A 17,213-nucleotide genomic window follows, 5' to 3' on the forward strand; every position below is an offset into this window, starting at 1 on the left:
TTAATTAAATATTATTAACCATGATTATTTGTCTGCATTAGTATTGTCACAATACCAAAATTATGACTTCGATACCTGCCATAAATATCTCGATGCTCGATACTGAAACGATACCACGGCGAAATCCTAAAATATCTGGATAAGAAAGGATGCAGACCTCCTCCAAGTGTCATTTGTGTTGAATTTGGTGCACTTTTGTGCAGGTCACTTTTGGTTTCTTAACTTCCTACATGTTTATTATTTTCATAGTCATTAAAATAGTATAGTAGTTTGTGTGTGATAAAGTCCTTTATTGTTTGTTATAGCTAATTTACATTATGTGTTGTGTGTTGACAATAAATTACTTTTCAAATTACTGCATGAGAATCACTGAATGCTATGCAGAAGTGCCTAATTTTTAAGCCATCTGATGAAGGCTACCCTAGGCTTTCCCGTGTTTATGGGATTTCTTTGATAGTTACAAAGGGGAAAAAAGTGTGTGTTTAATTAAGTAAGTACAACGTTATAACAACTCAGGTCTTCGTCAGATACGCCATTACCTGTTGCAATATGTCTGTGCATGCATTCCTATATTATGTATATTTCTTTGATGGTTAACATTATTTGCTACCACATAATCTATACCTTAGCCGCTATTATTATTAGGACTGAACACACTTCCGTGGTAGGCTGTGAGCTTCAATGAGCGCATTTTGGGTAGCCTATCCTATATCTAGAAAATAATTATTGAACAAATTGCAGTCTACATGCCATGACAAACATTACCAGTAGGCCTAGCCTACTGACCGAATATTAAAGGTGCCCTGCCACAACATTTTTTGTGGAAAACATGCCTCGGTTACCTTGTTTCAAGCCATTCTAGCGTGGTATAGAAAGCTTGCAGGAAGACTCAGCTCGATTTGCGCCAGTTCTCATTAATATTCAACAAGCTAAGTTGCTTGACTCTGATTCATTGGCTTAGTAGTCGGTTTCCTCCATAACCTGACAGCTGTTATCAACTAATTTGGCATGAACTTAGCTTGGCTAGCGAGTGCTAGCATTATCCAAATGGGCACAAACCCTGCTAGGCTAGCAAGTGCATTAAACCTGTATAACATAACACTTCCTTGAGTTGACAATAAAGTTTTGCTTACGGACTGGGCACTGGTTGTAGACTGCCATGATGGCAGCTGTTATCAACTCATTTTAGCTTCATGGCATGGACTTGTGGTCGTAGACTGCTGCGATGGTAGCCTACTGCTCCAGGCTTCAACAGCAACCTTTTTGCAAAGCCTGTGGCATTGTTCCAAAAAATAAACTGAAGCCATTTGATCCTCAACTCAATTTTGCCCACTGAGTTCTTGGGCAAAATGCATTGTTGAAGTTCTATTCGTGCATAGCGCAAAAGCCTGTTGACATTCAGCCATCCTTACGAAAACTGTCACAGAGCTAGACGAATACTGTGGGCACGATCTCAACTGGGCGAACTCATGAATAGTAATGAGCTCAATCAATTCATGTCAAACTGAAGAGCTTTTGCAATTGGCCTGATTTCTCCGCTTATTTCTTTTCAGTAGCTAGAGCTGACAGAGGAGGTAGCTGTTCATTTTCACATTCACGACATAGCACAAACACATATGGATCTAACATATTTCAAAAAATACAAGTAAAAATGTTTTTGTGTGGCAGGGCACCTTTAAATAGATTGTTTACAAGTTATAGGCTACTAGCGTGAACATTGTGCTTTTATCACATTAGCACACTATGATCACAGTCATTATGTCTCGTCAAAATTCACTGATGATGAAAGGTTCGCTTTATGTAGGGGATAATGTATAGAACGCCGGTCATTACTGGGAAAATAAGTCCCGACAGGGCGAACCGGACCCCGACGCGCAGCGTCATTATACAGCGTCAGTAATGACCGGTGTTCTATACATTATCCCGCTTATTATACGGCTACTTGCCAAAACAAAATAATAAACTCCCCACGATATGACTTTAGCCTACATAGCCTAGCCTATTTGTTACCGTTCATCGTGGCATTTGCTGAGAAACAAATAGTTCGCAACACACGCTGCTGAACTTGAATCAAACATTCTTTAGAACACAGCTGATCAACCGTCTGCTTTCACGTTTGAATGAAGTTCCAGTCCTTGCGTAGTGATATGAAAGACATTAATCAGAAGCACAAAACCCGTTGCCATTGACAGCGGTGATTAAATGCTTTGCCGGTGATTTATGTAGATTTGAACATACACATCTGAAGAGCCGTGTAATAACCCAGAATAAACCACACTCGTTTTACTTAGGCTATAGGCCTAGCTTATAACTGAGGAGAGGAAATATTCGTTAAAGGTGCTCTAAGCGATGCCACGTGTTTTTTAGGCTAAAACATGTTATGTTACTTACTGCAAACATCACCTAAACAACCGTCTGCTGTCTGTCTGTGTTCTGAATACACTGTGTGATCTCTGTGGACAGCCCAGGCTCCAAAACCGGCAACAAAAACAACCTGGGCAAACCTAGCCCATAAAAACATAACAAACTGTTCCAGCAAATCACAGACGAGATGCGCGTTTAGGAGAGTTTCAATTGCACGGGAGCAGCATGGGAGGGAGGGGGAGGAAGTAGCGAGCTAGCTTTCTGTTTTGTTTGAAAGTCAACAGAAGTGACGTTACCCAGCATTGCTTAGAGCACCTTTAACCAACATTAACGTCATTCTTTGAACTCTTCTATATGTAGCCTACTTCCCTTTGAACGGGCTTCAGTGTAGCCTACCTGTCGCCTTGCCTTCACTATTTGTGATGTATCCTATTTCGGATACATCACATTCCGAAATATGTATATAGTAATAGATTTCACGTCAAACTTTTGTTTTATCCACAAGCCGAGGACTGTCTGCAAAGAACTTGTGTTGTCGTTTGCTGCGCACTCACTCGCTCAGAGCTGCCGGCTTGACACGGCCACTTGCCTAGATGCGTGCAAGGAGCATGGAAAGTGGGAGCAGATCACACACAGACACAGAACGCTTTATTTTAAGTATCGATTCTAAAAACGTCGGAAATCGCATCTTTTTTTGCATCAGATAGATAGATAGATAGATAGATAGATAGATACTTTATTGATCCCCATGGGGAAATTCAAGGCATCATGATACCTTTTTAGTATACGGTACATTGTGCAACGCTAGTCTGCATTTTAAATGACAAAATTATATATAATGACAAAATTAATATATATGTGTGTGTGTGTATATATATATATCCCTTTTAATTTATTTTTTGATAAAGATAATTGAATGTGTATGCTAATCAATTGTTATTTGTTATGAGTCTGTATGGGTGCAGCTGACACCTAATGGCTGGCAGCAAGCTCATAGAGAGGGATGTTGAGTAGGACCTGTAGCATAGCCTGAAGTCACACAGGTGTGTGACGTGGTGTGTAGCGTTTGTGTATGAGATTTCTGACTGCTGGCCTTACAGGATGCCAGGATGCTTCAGAGCTCAAACCTGTGGAATGATTTGCAATTGTAAGCTGCAGAGTTGTAGGGAGCCACATCCATTTCACCTAATGGGTTGTTGTGAGTTTGTACCCTCCCTGAGTTGACTTTGATGTTTACTAATGTATAAATGTTTGTGTGTATGTCTGTGTGTGTGTGGTATACCTCCTCTAATGCAGTGTGTCCTTCCTCAGGTGCTGCGTGTCCCCCAATGGCCAAAGCAGGGAAAATGTGGAGCAGCCTGCGCAGTCGCTGCCACACCTTCCTCCACCTGGACGGCCCATGCGAGGTCATGGACGTGGCCCCCTGCGGGTTGGACCTGGCCCGGGCCAGCTGCTCAGGCGAGGCCCAGGCTTTCCGGGCCTCCAGCCCCCCGCGGAGCCTCTCGCCCCTCGGCCCGCTGGTGGTGCCCCGGCGGGGCCACAACTGCGCCACGGACGGCCCCCAGATCCTGGAGATCACGCTGGACCGGGACGGGGAGGAGGACGTGGTGCGGCGTGGGCCTGGCGGGGTGACCCTCGGCCGACGGGACTCGTACTCACGGCACGCGCCCTGGGGGGGTAAGAAGAAGCACTCGTGCTCCACCAAGACACAGAGCTCGCTGGAGGCCGAGCGGAGAGGGGGGCGCGCATCGCGGGCGGCCGGGAGGAGGGAGAGACGCTACGCCGTCAGCTCCATCCAGGAGATTGCTGAGCCTGGAGGTGGGGGAGGAGGAGGAGGAGGGGGGGATAGGGGGTCAGGAGGAGGAGTAGCGGGCCGCAGTTTGAGTGCCCGGTCACTGCGCCAGCGCCTCAGGGACACCATGGGCCTGTGCCTGCCGCTGTCGCCACGCCGACGGTCCCGGTCCACCTCGGCCAAGCCGGCCTCTTGCTCTCTGGCCTTCTCCACTGTCTCGTCGTCTTCCTCGTCTTCGTCCTCCTCGTCCTCCTCGTCAGCCGGCTCGTCCTGCTCCTCGTCGTCCAAGCGCAAGATCCACCTGACCGAGCTCATGCTGGAGACATGCCCCTTCCCACCGGGCTCGGACCTGGCCAACAAGTGGCACCTGATCAAGCAGCACACGGCGCCGGTCAGCCTGCAGGCGTCCGGCGCACTGCTGACCTCTGATCCCGCCGAGACCTCCGCCACCGCTGGCCACGCCGCGCCCGAGGATGAGGAGGAGCGCATGCGCGAGCGCCGGCGAATCAGCATCGAGGAAGGCGTAGACCCGCCACCCAACGCTCAGATCCACACCCTGGAGGCGGGACTCCCGCCAAGCTCCTCCTCCTCTTCCTCCATATATAAACTGGGACCAAAGATGGCGCCAGCGACCAGTGGCAACAGTAGCGGCCCGAGCGAATGTGCAGGCGTCGGAGTGACCGCAGAGGTGTCGGGGGTGCGGGGGAACCTGAGCGGGATGGTCACATCGGGGAGTGTCCTAGGCGGCCTAGTGGCCCAGGCCCTGTCCGGGCTGTCCACTTCGTCCTCGTTCTCCCACCCCCCTGCCTCAGAGGACTGTGACTCGGAGGAGGACTCCACCACCCTGTGCCTGCAGGCACGCCGGCCCAAGCAGAGGCATGCGTCCGGTGATGGGCACTCGTCGCGACAGGGCGGCAGCAGCAGCTCAGGCGTGGCAAGCTCGTCCAGCAGCAGCAGCGGTGGGCCCTGGAAGGTCCATACGCAGATCGACTACATCCACTGCCTGGTGCCGGACCTGCTGCGCATCACGGCCCTGCCCTGCTACTGGGGCGTGATGGACCGCTACCAGGCCGAGGCACTGCTGGACGGCCGGCCCGAGGGCACCTTCCTCCTCCGCGACTCGGCCCAGGAGGACTACCTGTTCTCGGTGAGCTTCCGCCGCTACAACCGCTCCCTGCACGCGCGCATCGAGCAGTGGAACCACAACTTCAGCTTCGACGCGCACGACCCATGCGTCTTCCACGCGTCCACCGTCACGGGCCTGCTCGAGCACTACAAGGACCCGTCGGCGTGCATGTTCTTCGAGCCGCTGCTCACCGCGCCGCTGCACCGCACCTTCCCCTTCGGGCTGCAGAGCCTGGCGCGCGCCGCCATCTGCCAGCGCGTCACCTACGACGGCATCGCCGCGCTGCCGCTGCCGCCCGCGCTGCAGGACTTCCTCAAGGAGTATCACTACAAGCAGAAAGTCCGCGTGCGCTGGCTGGAGAGAGAGCTGCCCATCAGGGGCAAATAAGAGGGGCAAGGGGGGCAGCTTGGTGGGTGGTGGTGGTAGAGCTGGTGGGGACATGGGGGTTAAACAGAATCTCTGAAGCCTCTTGGGGTGAGGGGTGAGTGAGCTGGGGAGGCATTAATGGATCCAGGGTCTGGGGTTGGGATCTTGGGTGTGATTGTGAGGCTCGGATTTCAAACCTTCCCTCTGGGTCCCAAATTGGCGGTGATGGGGAGAGAAGGGGGACATAAGGTGAAGCCAGAGAACTGTGTCATAACTCTCCCCACCCTCCAGACACAAACGCACACACACACACACACACACACACACACGTAAACACACACCCCACCCCAGGAACAGAAGGGTCACCTGCCGGCTTCACGTGTGCGTTACCAAGAGACATGTTAAAGGACGTGCAAACAGAACTCAAGCAAACCTCTTTATGTCTCCTGTATTTTAATCATGACTCAGTCACATGGAACACACTCAGTGTATGGGTGGACTCACACACACTGCCTCTAGTAACAACAATGTTCTTTTTTTATTTTCTTTATCATGTTTTTTTGTTTATTTGTTTGTTTGTTTTTTTCGGAAAAGGCAGAACCCAGTCTTTTACTTCATTCTTTTTTGTAAGACAATAACTCGTATGTGTTTTCTCTCGGTTTCTTCTTTCTTTCTTTCTTTCTGCACTCCTATCTGCCAAAATGTCTGAAAGCATCGCTCTGTCGCTTTGATCGCGTGACAAACGGCCACGCCCGTCATTCCCGTGCTGTCCATCATGTGGCTTAGCCAATCAGCTTTGTCGTCTGCAAGCTGGTGACATGCCTTCTAAAGGACAGCCTGCACTAGTAGACAAGCTGTCTGTGAATAGTGGACACTTTTGGCCTGGACAAGACTTATTAGACACAGCATGAATAGTAGCTCACACATCCAGGACTTAGCCTGAGTTAGTGGTGGGGAGGGTTAAGGTTCCCAGTGTGCAGTGGAGTCCAGCACCTGTTCTAGACTAGTGGTACTAGTTTTAGTACTAATCCAGAGAGGGATTAGGTCTATGTTGGAGATTAAGACCTGGCTTTGTTCTCAAAGCACAAAGCCCCTGTCAAACAGCGTGGCTTTGGGTCAAATGTTTTTTTTTTTTTTTTACTGACCCGGACTCTCCATCAGCCAGACCTGACCTGCTGATCAGCTGATGGTGATGATGAGTCCAGTCAGCTGATGAGGATTCCAGTCAGCTGTTTCTTCTTTACAGTGTTACTGATATGGTTAGAGCTCACTGGCTAAGCCAGTAGGTGTAGATTTGCGCTCAATTTCAGGTAGAGGTGTCTCTGTGGCTCTGAGACTGAACACTTAGGGCACTAGAAGGAGGAGCCAGCGATGCCTCAGTGACCACTTCCTGTTGATTTTTCTGACTAGAAAGTTGACATGTGTCAGTCGTCATGGTAACAGCTGTGCTGGAGGACATGATCAGCGCACCAGGCAGGGATGGAGTGCTGTTTTTTTTTGCTCTGCATGATTTCCTGCGCTTCGCAGTGATCACTGGGCTTCAAAGCACAAACAGGTTATTCTGCCGCACACACACACAAGCTTTTACACACAGAGCAGCCGCCTGGTCTTAGTCTCAGTAGGTTTTGGTAGGCCATCAGAGACTTTCTTCCACACAATTCAGATGTGCCTGTGTTATGTCAGGTTACACACACACACACACACACATACTTACACACTCACCTGTGTGGTTTGTGGATACAGCAGATGGAGAAGTCTTCCTGAACAATTTCATTTTTACTCACCCATACACACACGTGTGTGCTTCCATACCTGCCTTTTGTCTGAAGAGAAAAGAAATTGCTAACACCAACCTTTCTGGACACTTAAGCAAATGTGTTTCTGGTAGAAAGCATTCAGAGAGCGTCTTCTGCAGCATGACAGCCGCTCTGCATGCATACGCTCCACTCACTCATAAGCAAGCCCATCTAATACACATTTCAAGGCTTTTGCAGGCCACAAAGACATGCTCTCAGTTACTTCTCATTCATAACCAGCATATCACCCGTTTTCCGTTAATAGGGACTTTGGTCCCCATCACTAACTCACATCAGTATCAGGTGTGCATGGAACCCCCACCCCCCTCATATAACCCTAATGCACTAGTCCATGAGAGAAGAGAGACAAGAGAATATTGAGCACTGTTAAACAAAGGACGATGACTAGATGAAATAAAGATGCAGCCAACATTTATATCAAATGTACCTATTTTAAGAAAGCATATATATATATATACAGTATATATATATATATATATATATATGTGTGTGTCTGTGTGTGTAATTATGTAAGTCTAAAGGAGTATTTTTGGTAAAGAGAAGTGAAATGAACAACTTGAATTCTGTTGGATTGGAAAAAACCACCACAGAGGGGGGAGGGGGCATTTTATTAATTCTCAATGTGAACGACATTGACTTGATAAATTTATCTCAAAGAGGTGATCGAATCCCCCCTGACAAAGTGTCAGACTGTCATCACTTTAATGTGGTGTGTCTGTGTGGGCAAGGGTCTGTGCATGCATTTCTGTGTGTTTGCACGTATGAATGTTGGTGTTGTTGAGACCAAAGTTGGACTAGTGGGCATACCCGGTCATTTGTGTTGAAGGACACAGTTTTATCAGCATATCTCCTCATATCTCTTTGAGCTATATGGGCTAGCAAATCATCAGGTCCAAGTTTTCAAAGGTATCCATTTGCCTCAGTGGCAGTCAACTGGCTAGTGTGCACTGATTGGTCAGCAAATTGCTCAGGAAGCTAGTGTATCCAATAGGCACAAACCACACCAAGGTTTTGTCCTGCTCTTCCTCCAACCCCATGGACTCTTTTGTCAGACATCAGTGCAGCCCTTTGAATGCCATGAACTTGCTTACTCTGTTGTGTCTCAACAGCAGTAGTCCGATCCAGTTGTGTTTATTTATGCTGTGCCGTTCACAAGGAAGATTGTCTCAAGGCACATTGATGAACCCAAGGCTTGAATCTCCTAGAGCGAGAAGGGCCACAGTCATAATGACCGCCACAAGGGCAAGACTGACATTTGTGAATTCGGGCCTTAGACTTGAAAGCGCTTTGCACTCACCAGCAATTAGCACCGGCCTCCTGACCGCATGTGGCCGAGACCTGAGTCAGATTCGGCCCAGATGTGAGCCAGATAGAACTCAGAGTGTGCTATTATCTGACCCGTATACTGTCTTCAGCTCCGGCCTGAATAGAAGACGTTAGCAGTGCATTCACAGACATCAGGCCTGGCTGAGCTAACTAAGGACTGACCATGCCCATCTCCAGCTACAGCTACTGGGCAGTGAGCACTGCCAGAGAGCAGCAGACGCTGGGCCAGAGGTGGCCCAGAGCCAGTCCGCAGTCGCCTGCTTACAAACACACCAGCTTGTTATATAACAGTTCCAATCCACTGCATATGCTTTGCACTCAGAACCTCTGCCTAGCAGTGTCACCAAATGCATCTGTATCTCTGAGTGTGTGTGTGTGTGTATGTGAGCGCATTTCCATGGCTGAGTCATCATGGAGTTTTAGAGGGAGAGAGCGGAGTCTGGCATTAGAGCAGCATATTGACGTGCACCCTGTGCTTTTACTGCTCCAAAACATATTCATTATACACCACGGGGCGCATTGTAAGAGGTCAAATATGCGCCGTCTGACTCTCTCTCTCTCTCACACACACACACACACACACACACACATACGCATCTGTTCAGTGTGTGTGTGTGAGACACTCTTGGCACTTTGCCATCATTCCTTGCCCTACCCCTGGTGTTAATTGCAGGCAATATTTATCCCTCCGGGGGCTAAATTTACTGGTTGGTAAAAGGGCCTGTACTCTGAACTACAGTACTCCGATTTGGGAGGGGACTAGCTGAGAGACGGAGAGAGAGAGATTTTCCTCCTCTCTTTTGCTCTTGCTCATTTTCATTTCACCACTTCCTCTACTTCCTGTGGAAGAACAGCGAGAGAAAGAGAGAGAGGCATGTTTTGTGCAGGAACAGTTGCCAGCACCCCACCCCCCCAGTGCACACACACATGCACACATTATGGGGCACTGTGAAATGGACAGGTTAGATTCAGTGTGTGTATGTGTGTGTTGTGTGTGTGGGAAGTGTCAGACAGATGAGTGTGTGTGTGTGTGTGTGTGTGTGTGTGGCAGTGGGAGGTGGGGCCGTCACAGAGAGGAATACTGGTACTTGAGTGTGCTGTGAGGGGTGTACTCCTCTGCCCTGCTCTCTCTGCCTCCCTCTCTTCTTCTCATCCCCCTTTCTCTCTCTCCTTCTCATCCCTTTTCTCTTCACACTCCTATGAACAGCACCTCATCAGCATCCCTCCATCAGTGGCAAACAAAGCATCTCTCCACAATCCCAGGCAGGGTTTGTCCGCCCATATCAGAAGTTCAAATAGCCTGCTTCGCTCTTAATCCATAACAGACATGGGTCATTAGCAGAGTGTGTTGTCTCAGTCATGTGGTTCACACAGAGGAAGCTACCAGGGGATATACACAGACACAAATACAGGCTATCGAGACGCATTGGCTGCCTGTGAACCAGAAAGAGCAATAGCAGCGTCACTCTCCAAAGGTGTCTTAACCCTTAAAGGAGTACCGTCGGGAATGTTGGGAAATTAACATTCTAAAGAATATCTGGGTTCATTGAATTCAACATAGAATTTTAGAACCAATTTTCAATTGTTGCGGAACTTAGAATGTTCAAAAACCTACACCTTTAAGGGTTAAGGAGGCCGGGGAGGCGCTTAGTGTGGACGCCTGGCCCACTGTGTCTGTCTCAGGCATGGTATCTGGGCTGAGCGCGCAGCCACTCTCTCTCTCTCGCTCTGTTTGATGCAGAAGGGCTCAACGCCCTCTCCTTTGTTTGAAATTGAGAGTGAGCACATCAACCCATGCCCCACCAGCCCCAGACACACGCACACGCACACACACACACACACACGCCCTCGGCCGTAAGTTGAACCCATCAGTTCAAAGGCGCAAGGGTGTCAGAGTTGGAGCTTTGTGAGGAACTGGTGTACCATTGTCCTTTAGGCCCTTTTTCTTGAACAAAAATTATGCAAAAAAGAGCAATGCTAAAACATGCATATGTAAATATATATACAAATATATTATTTTTGTTTCTGAATATTTATCTTCCCTGATTATGCAAACAGAGCTTGATGTAACCATGGTTACACCCCTGAGTGTCACTTTATTGTGGTGTGACCATGTGCAGTCTCCCCAGTGTGGACCTACGTACACACGTGTGCGCACACACACACACACACACAGAGCAGTGAGGACGTGATGACAATTTGACAATGATGAGGAATAATGGATGTCAGTGCTCATGGAGTTCAGCTGAGTCGTCATCCAATCCCTTTGCACGCACGCACACACACACACACACACACACACACACACACACACACACACACACACCCATATACACACACACATCCTTGGCACGACAGCCCTCTCCAGTATGACCAATCACAAGGACCCTTACTGCCACGGGCAAGATCAGCTCATGTCAGACTAATGTCATTTCACGCACACACACACACACACACTCCTTGCTCTCTCCTTCGGTCACTCTATCCTTGCTTTTTTGTCTTCCACTTTTAGTTGCGGCTGTCAGGATCAGGTGTTTTGGAAAGATGATCATTATCCCATTTTCACTGTCTGCATTCTGTTTCAGTTCTTTCTTTCACCATACTTCCCCTTGGTTTTTTCTCTTCTCTCTCTCTTCTCTGGTGTAACATTTTTAATAAAGAGCCAATCAATGCGACACATGTAGCTATCTCTTGGTGCTTTAGCCTACGCTTCATTGTCTTAATATTCCAAAATAAAAAAAAAATGGTTCAATGTATTCCAGTCATCTGTGGCATGGGTCTTTACAAAAGCTCACATTAACACTTTTTTTTTTTTTTTGTGAAGGATGTATGTCATTGTTGTTCGTGCTGTTAAACAGTTCTGTTGAGTAAAGAATACCCAGTTTTTGTCAAGATCTCAAATCTAACACAGTTCTAACAAAAAAAAAGTTTTTTTTAATATTAAAATAAAGCTTTGAAATTAATTATTTTGTTTTGCGAGCATGTTCTAGTCAAGTGTGAGAGCAAAGCTGTTTAAGCCAGGCAAGCCAAGCCAGGAGAACATTTGAAAGCAGTCTTGCCGTTCGACTGACTGACCTGAGTATGTTCACCTGAGTTCTTTCATTTTATGGTCTTGATCTGAAGGAATCTGCAGTTGGCCTCTGTGGGGTGTTAGAAAAAGTACTCACGATACAAATTTGGATGAATCCTGGATGAAATGACCTCATGTGTATTTAATGAATGAATGAGCAGGGGCTGAACATGGGCTAGTCTGACACCCTTTTTCGCTCCGCGCTTCAGTTACCACACACACACTCACACATGCACTCTCACACACACACACAAACACACGCTCACACACACACGCTCTTTAGTTTACTTCTCTCCCTCCTACCTTCACACCCTCCCATTTCTCTTCCTCTGCAGTCAGACCTTAAAAATAAGCGCCGAGGTCTATTTTGGAGGAATGCGGCGAGAACAGGAGTGAGTTGGCAGGCGCGCGCTGTGTTCCTTCACACCACACCAAGCGTGGCTTAAATATCAGCGCCTCGGCCCTGCACCCTCGACGGAGCGCCCAGCCCGGTCAGGCCTCAGCGCGCTGAGGTGGAGCTCTGTGTGGCCTCGGCACAGGTGAATCCAAACAAACACAGGTGCGCACCGATCTCGCTCGGGTGGAGGGGGAATGAATGGGAGGGTACAGAGAGGCACAGAAATCTGGGATTTTCACCAAAGGCAGTGAGTTGGAGGAGCAGAATAAGTTGCCTTTGTCCTGGGTCATGAGGAAAGGGAAAAAGCAATACAAATCCAAAGCTCGTATGAATGTTTTATAGAGCGGTGATTGATTGTCAAGTAACAGATCTTACTGGTATGTTCCAGGGGAACTGTGTACTGTGTGCTGTTTGTGTTTCACTAATTCACCGATTGGGTTAAATGCAGAGACCAAATTTCCCTCATGGGATCAAAAAAGTATATATACTTATACTATAATTTAACCTGAAGCTCACAACCTGAGCTCACAAGCTAACATCACATCACATGTGTGTCTGCATGGATGTATGTACAGTATGTGCATGTGTGTGTGTCTGTGTTTGTGCACATGTATGTGTGTGTGTCTGCTGACATGATGCCTGACTGCCTAGTTAACCTTCAGGTGTGAATTCACTTGCCACAGCCTTGGGTGTCACTGCCTATTTTTGTGCATCTATGAGATCAACATCCTGAGTAATGATAATACTCATTAAAGTCCTAATCCTGTCTTTAGTCATGACACATCATGACCCTGCAATCCATGTGTGTGTGTGTGTGTGTGTGTGTGTGTGTGTGTGTGTCACGTGTGCATATGTTGACCAGTGTTGATAATTGATAGTGTGTATTTCAGTAAGACATCTTCAACATTCCTGCCTGGTCCTAAAGTCTGGGAATGAGCTTTGGAATGAGTCCTTAAGAGTGATAGTAGCAGTAGCAGAAGCTCCTGTCATCCCTTTAATTCATAAACCTCTCCTGTCATCCCTTTAATTCATAGACCTCTCTGACTGTATATGACGTGGAAAAGCAGCAGGGACTGATACTGTTAATGAAATGGAAAAATTCACTTGGCTTCATGAAGTTCTAGTGGGAACTCCCAGGTGAAGGGCTCTCAGAGGAATGCTTGGTTGATGGTGCTTCACATAGCCTAACCTTGAACCAGTGATTGTGTAAGTTGTGTACAAAGAGTCTCAGGCATCTGATTCAAAACAAAAAGAACAACAGGGCAAAGTCAGCTCATGAAATCACAGCAACAATCAGTAAGCACCAATATTTGATAAGGTCTCCTAATTTGTATATGAAGTAACTCTTTTTATTTATGTTTTGGATGAGTAAAACAGAGACGAGATGCATGTCTTAATCTTTACAAAGTACACATCTAAATGAACCAGTCTGCTTGATATACAGAAACATGTTTTGAATACTTGAGGTACTTATTTAAGACTCCTTGCTAGTGCTTGCTTCAGTCCATATGATATCCATGGGATAGCTGTGTTCTCCCCTTCCAGCAGTGTTGGGCTTCAGGACCTGGAAGGGAGGGTCTGGGTGCTGTGTTGGGCTTCAGGGCCTGGGGTGAGCGTGTGTGTGTGTGTATGGGGGGGGGGGGGGGGTGCGTCTGGATACTGTGCTGGGCTTGAGGGCCCGGGAGTGAGTGAGGAAGAGTCTGGATGTGCAGACAGGATGCTGCTGGCCAGGAGGAGCCACTTTGAAAGGAAGTATAAATAGCATGTGGGTTATCAGTTTCAAGCCAGAAACCCAGGGCCGTTGAATAATTTAAGGATTTCATGCAGAGAGAGAGAGAGAAAGAAAGAGAGAGAAAGAGAAAGAGAAGGTGAAAGAAAGGCAGAGGGGGAGCAAGATATGAAAGGATGGAGGGAAAGAGAGAGGGAGAAAGAGAATGGGAGAGAAAGAGAGGAGGAAGAGAAACTGAGTGTGATGAGCGATGAGTAAGTTGGTCACCATGGAGAGGATTAATTTTGGATCAAAGTGTTTAAATCCTACTTCCACTGCTTCCTCTGGACTGCCCTATTTATGGGCTACCCAGTCCCTAACACAGAACCAGTAACAAACAATGGATCATACTTAAGAGTATCTTTACAGATTCACAAATAGCTTTGAAAAGCTTGATTGCAATCACGGTGTATTATACACGTGCATATTGTACTGAGAATCGTAACAAAGCCATAAACATGCATGCAGTCCTACAGATCACACACATTTACACACATGCCAACACACAGTACATTACAGTACATATAGTGTATACAGTATATATAGTTTGTATACAGTAGGCTACAGTATACAAACAGTATACTTCACATGAATGGTCTCATTGGAGTATTGATGTTTCCACTGAGGATATTCAGTCAGGATTATTTCATATAGTATGTGGTGCAGAGAGACTTGTAGTCTGCTTTCCAAATTCATATTTACTTCAAATTACCTTCATATGAGCTATTGTAGATTTGCACTGAGGCTCTGTAAAATAGGCATAAAACTCAGCATTTGCTATCTGTGCCCCAAAGCAAATAAATCCTTAACTAACTAGGATCCAAATCACTTCACCTCACCTCATTAAGAACCTTTGTTTATAAGCAACCCGTGTTATCTTCTAACACAGCTGAACTCTCTTGTGCTTATTTCCTCAGAATACAAGCAACAGTGACATAGACAACTTCTTTTGGCCCCAAATAGTCCGCCTCAGGAGCGCAGCACTTCTGACCCCGGCCCAGTCATGCCGGAGGAGTTAACTCTCTCTCGACCACACCTGATCTAGATCGGCTCTGACAGAAATAAACAGCGTCTCACCCACCAGCCTCTCTGGACGGTGCTTTCAGGGGCATGGCAGGGGGTGGTGTAAGACTGACACACCAAAATGGCGTTATTCACAGAAATAACCCACCCAGCAAACACATACCTTTAGGGGACGTTTGAAGGTACAGTAATACCTTAAGGGAGCCTTCCCTGAACGTTTCCTAAAGGTTCCCTAATGGTATGACCTTCAGAGAACCTTTAGGGAACGTTCCCTAAAAGGTATGTGTTTGCTGGTCAATTTCCATGAGAAAGAGTTTACAAAAACATGAATTTTGAACGGAATTTCAGTAACTGTGGAACTGGTCCAAGGAGGACCGAAGACACATGACAGAAGAATCTATCAGGTGAGCAAGGAAAGCAGATCGACCACAACTCATAAACCGCATGTGCATACACACACACACACACACACACACACACACACACACACACACACACACACCCCGACACACACTGACATACACTCGCATACACACACACAACATGGCATCAACCAAAGTGAAAGAATGGGAGCCGCCGTGCCAAAGAATGAGGGAGATAGTAAGAGCAAGTTAGAGAGAGAGGGAGGGAGAGAGACAAACTAGCTTTGGATAATGTCCAAGCCAGTGGCGTCAAAGTGAGTGCTGACCTCCCATTCACCTCACACACGAGTAGGCTACACCCAAACTGTCTCTCTCACACACACACACACACACACACACACGCACACACACACACACACACACATACACAAACATGCCCACACACACACATACACAAACATACCCACACACACACACACACACACACACACACATACACAAACATGCCCACACACACACATACACAAACATACCCATACACACATACACACACACTTAATATTCATAGTTCATGCCAGAAATACATCTCCAGACAGAAGTACACACCTGCCATGCAGTGCCACTCAGTAACTGAGAGGGGGGTGGGCCTTATATCAGCTTCTGCCCACATCAACCTGTCAATCAAAAGCCAAGATAAACCACAGACCCTTTCCTGTCACCCAGAGAGAAGTGTTAGACAAGCAAAAGCAGTGAGGAAAAAAAGGATAAGGACATATCACAACACACACACACACACACACACAGAGTCGCACATAATGCAATGTCAACGCTGATCATAACACTTTTCCTGAAATAAGGCAAAATATGAAGTGTTTACTTGAATGTGATGTGACTTTGATGGTTTACACACACACACACACACACACACACACACACACACACACACACACACACACACACACACACACACGCACACACACAGTGATGTCTGCCTGTCCCCCTGTGTCTTTGACACACCCTGGGGAAAGAATGTGAGGAGCCCGGGGTTGTGCAAGACTGGCCTCAGATGGCTTCAGCTCTGTTCCCCAGCCCCACCACCCTAACACACACACACACACAAATACAACATGCACACACACACAAACATTCACACACCAAAGACCCATGACCAAAGAGCAGAAGGAGCTTGTAGGAAATGAAAGCGATGTCTTGGAAAATAAAAGTCTCTATTATTTTCACTCTTTTCTTTTAGTGTTGTGCCAGTTGCTTAGAGTATCTCCTTCCTGAGACACACACACACACATGTTTTCTCTCTCTCCTCTCGTACCGAGGCTGATTGATGCATCCTTCTCTACTCCTCTTTCTCCTCTTCTGATGCTCCCTCCTCTTTCTCCTCTTCTGATGCTCCCTCCTCTTTCTCCTCTTCTGATGCTCCCTCCTCTTTCTCCTCTTCTGATGCTCCCTCCTCTTTCTCTTCTTCTGATGCTCCCTCCTCTTTCTCTTCTTCTTTTGAAATCCTGTCTTTTCATCTCCCTCTTCACCTTTTGAAGCCAAGTTTGCATTATTGAGAGACCACATCTGGACTGGCCTCTCCCCCCTTATTCTCCCTCTGTCTCTCTCTCTCTCTCTCTCTCTCTCTCTCTCTCTCTCTCTCTCTCTCTCTTTGTCTCTCTCTTTATTTCTCCCTCTCTCTCTCTGGCGGCAAGGCTGGAAAAACTGAGTTGGCACATTCTCTCTTTCATTCTCTCCCGTTTCTCTCTCTATCTATCCATCTGGCTATCTGTCTGTCTCTCTCAACACTT

The 17,213-nt window shown here is 47.1% G+C and overlaps 1 protein-coding gene across 1 annotated transcript in view; it reads left to right on the plus strand.

Annotated features, from left to right (window-relative positions):
• socs5b (suppressor of cytokine signaling 5b) overlaps nt 1–11,547 on the plus strand; it is a 25,285-nt gene extending 13,738 nt beyond the window's left edge. The window contains exon 2 of the mRNA XM_042064948.1: nt 3,676–11,547. Coding sequence (XP_041920882.1) covers nt 3,693–5,669 — 1,977 coding nt within the window. The 5' untranslated portion in view covers nt 3,676–3,692 and the 3' untranslated portion in view covers nt 5,670–11,547. The remainder of the gene's footprint in view (nt 1–3,675) is intronic.
• Nucleotides 11,548–17,213: the final 5,666 nt, after the last annotated feature.

This window comes from Alosa sapidissima, chromosome 16 (assembly GCF_018492685.1).
Source record: "Alosa sapidissima isolate fAloSap1 chromosome 16, fAloSap1.pri, whole genome shotgun sequence".
Taxonomy (NCBI): Eukaryota; Metazoa; Chordata; class Actinopteri; order Clupeiformes; family Clupeidae; genus Alosa; species Alosa sapidissima.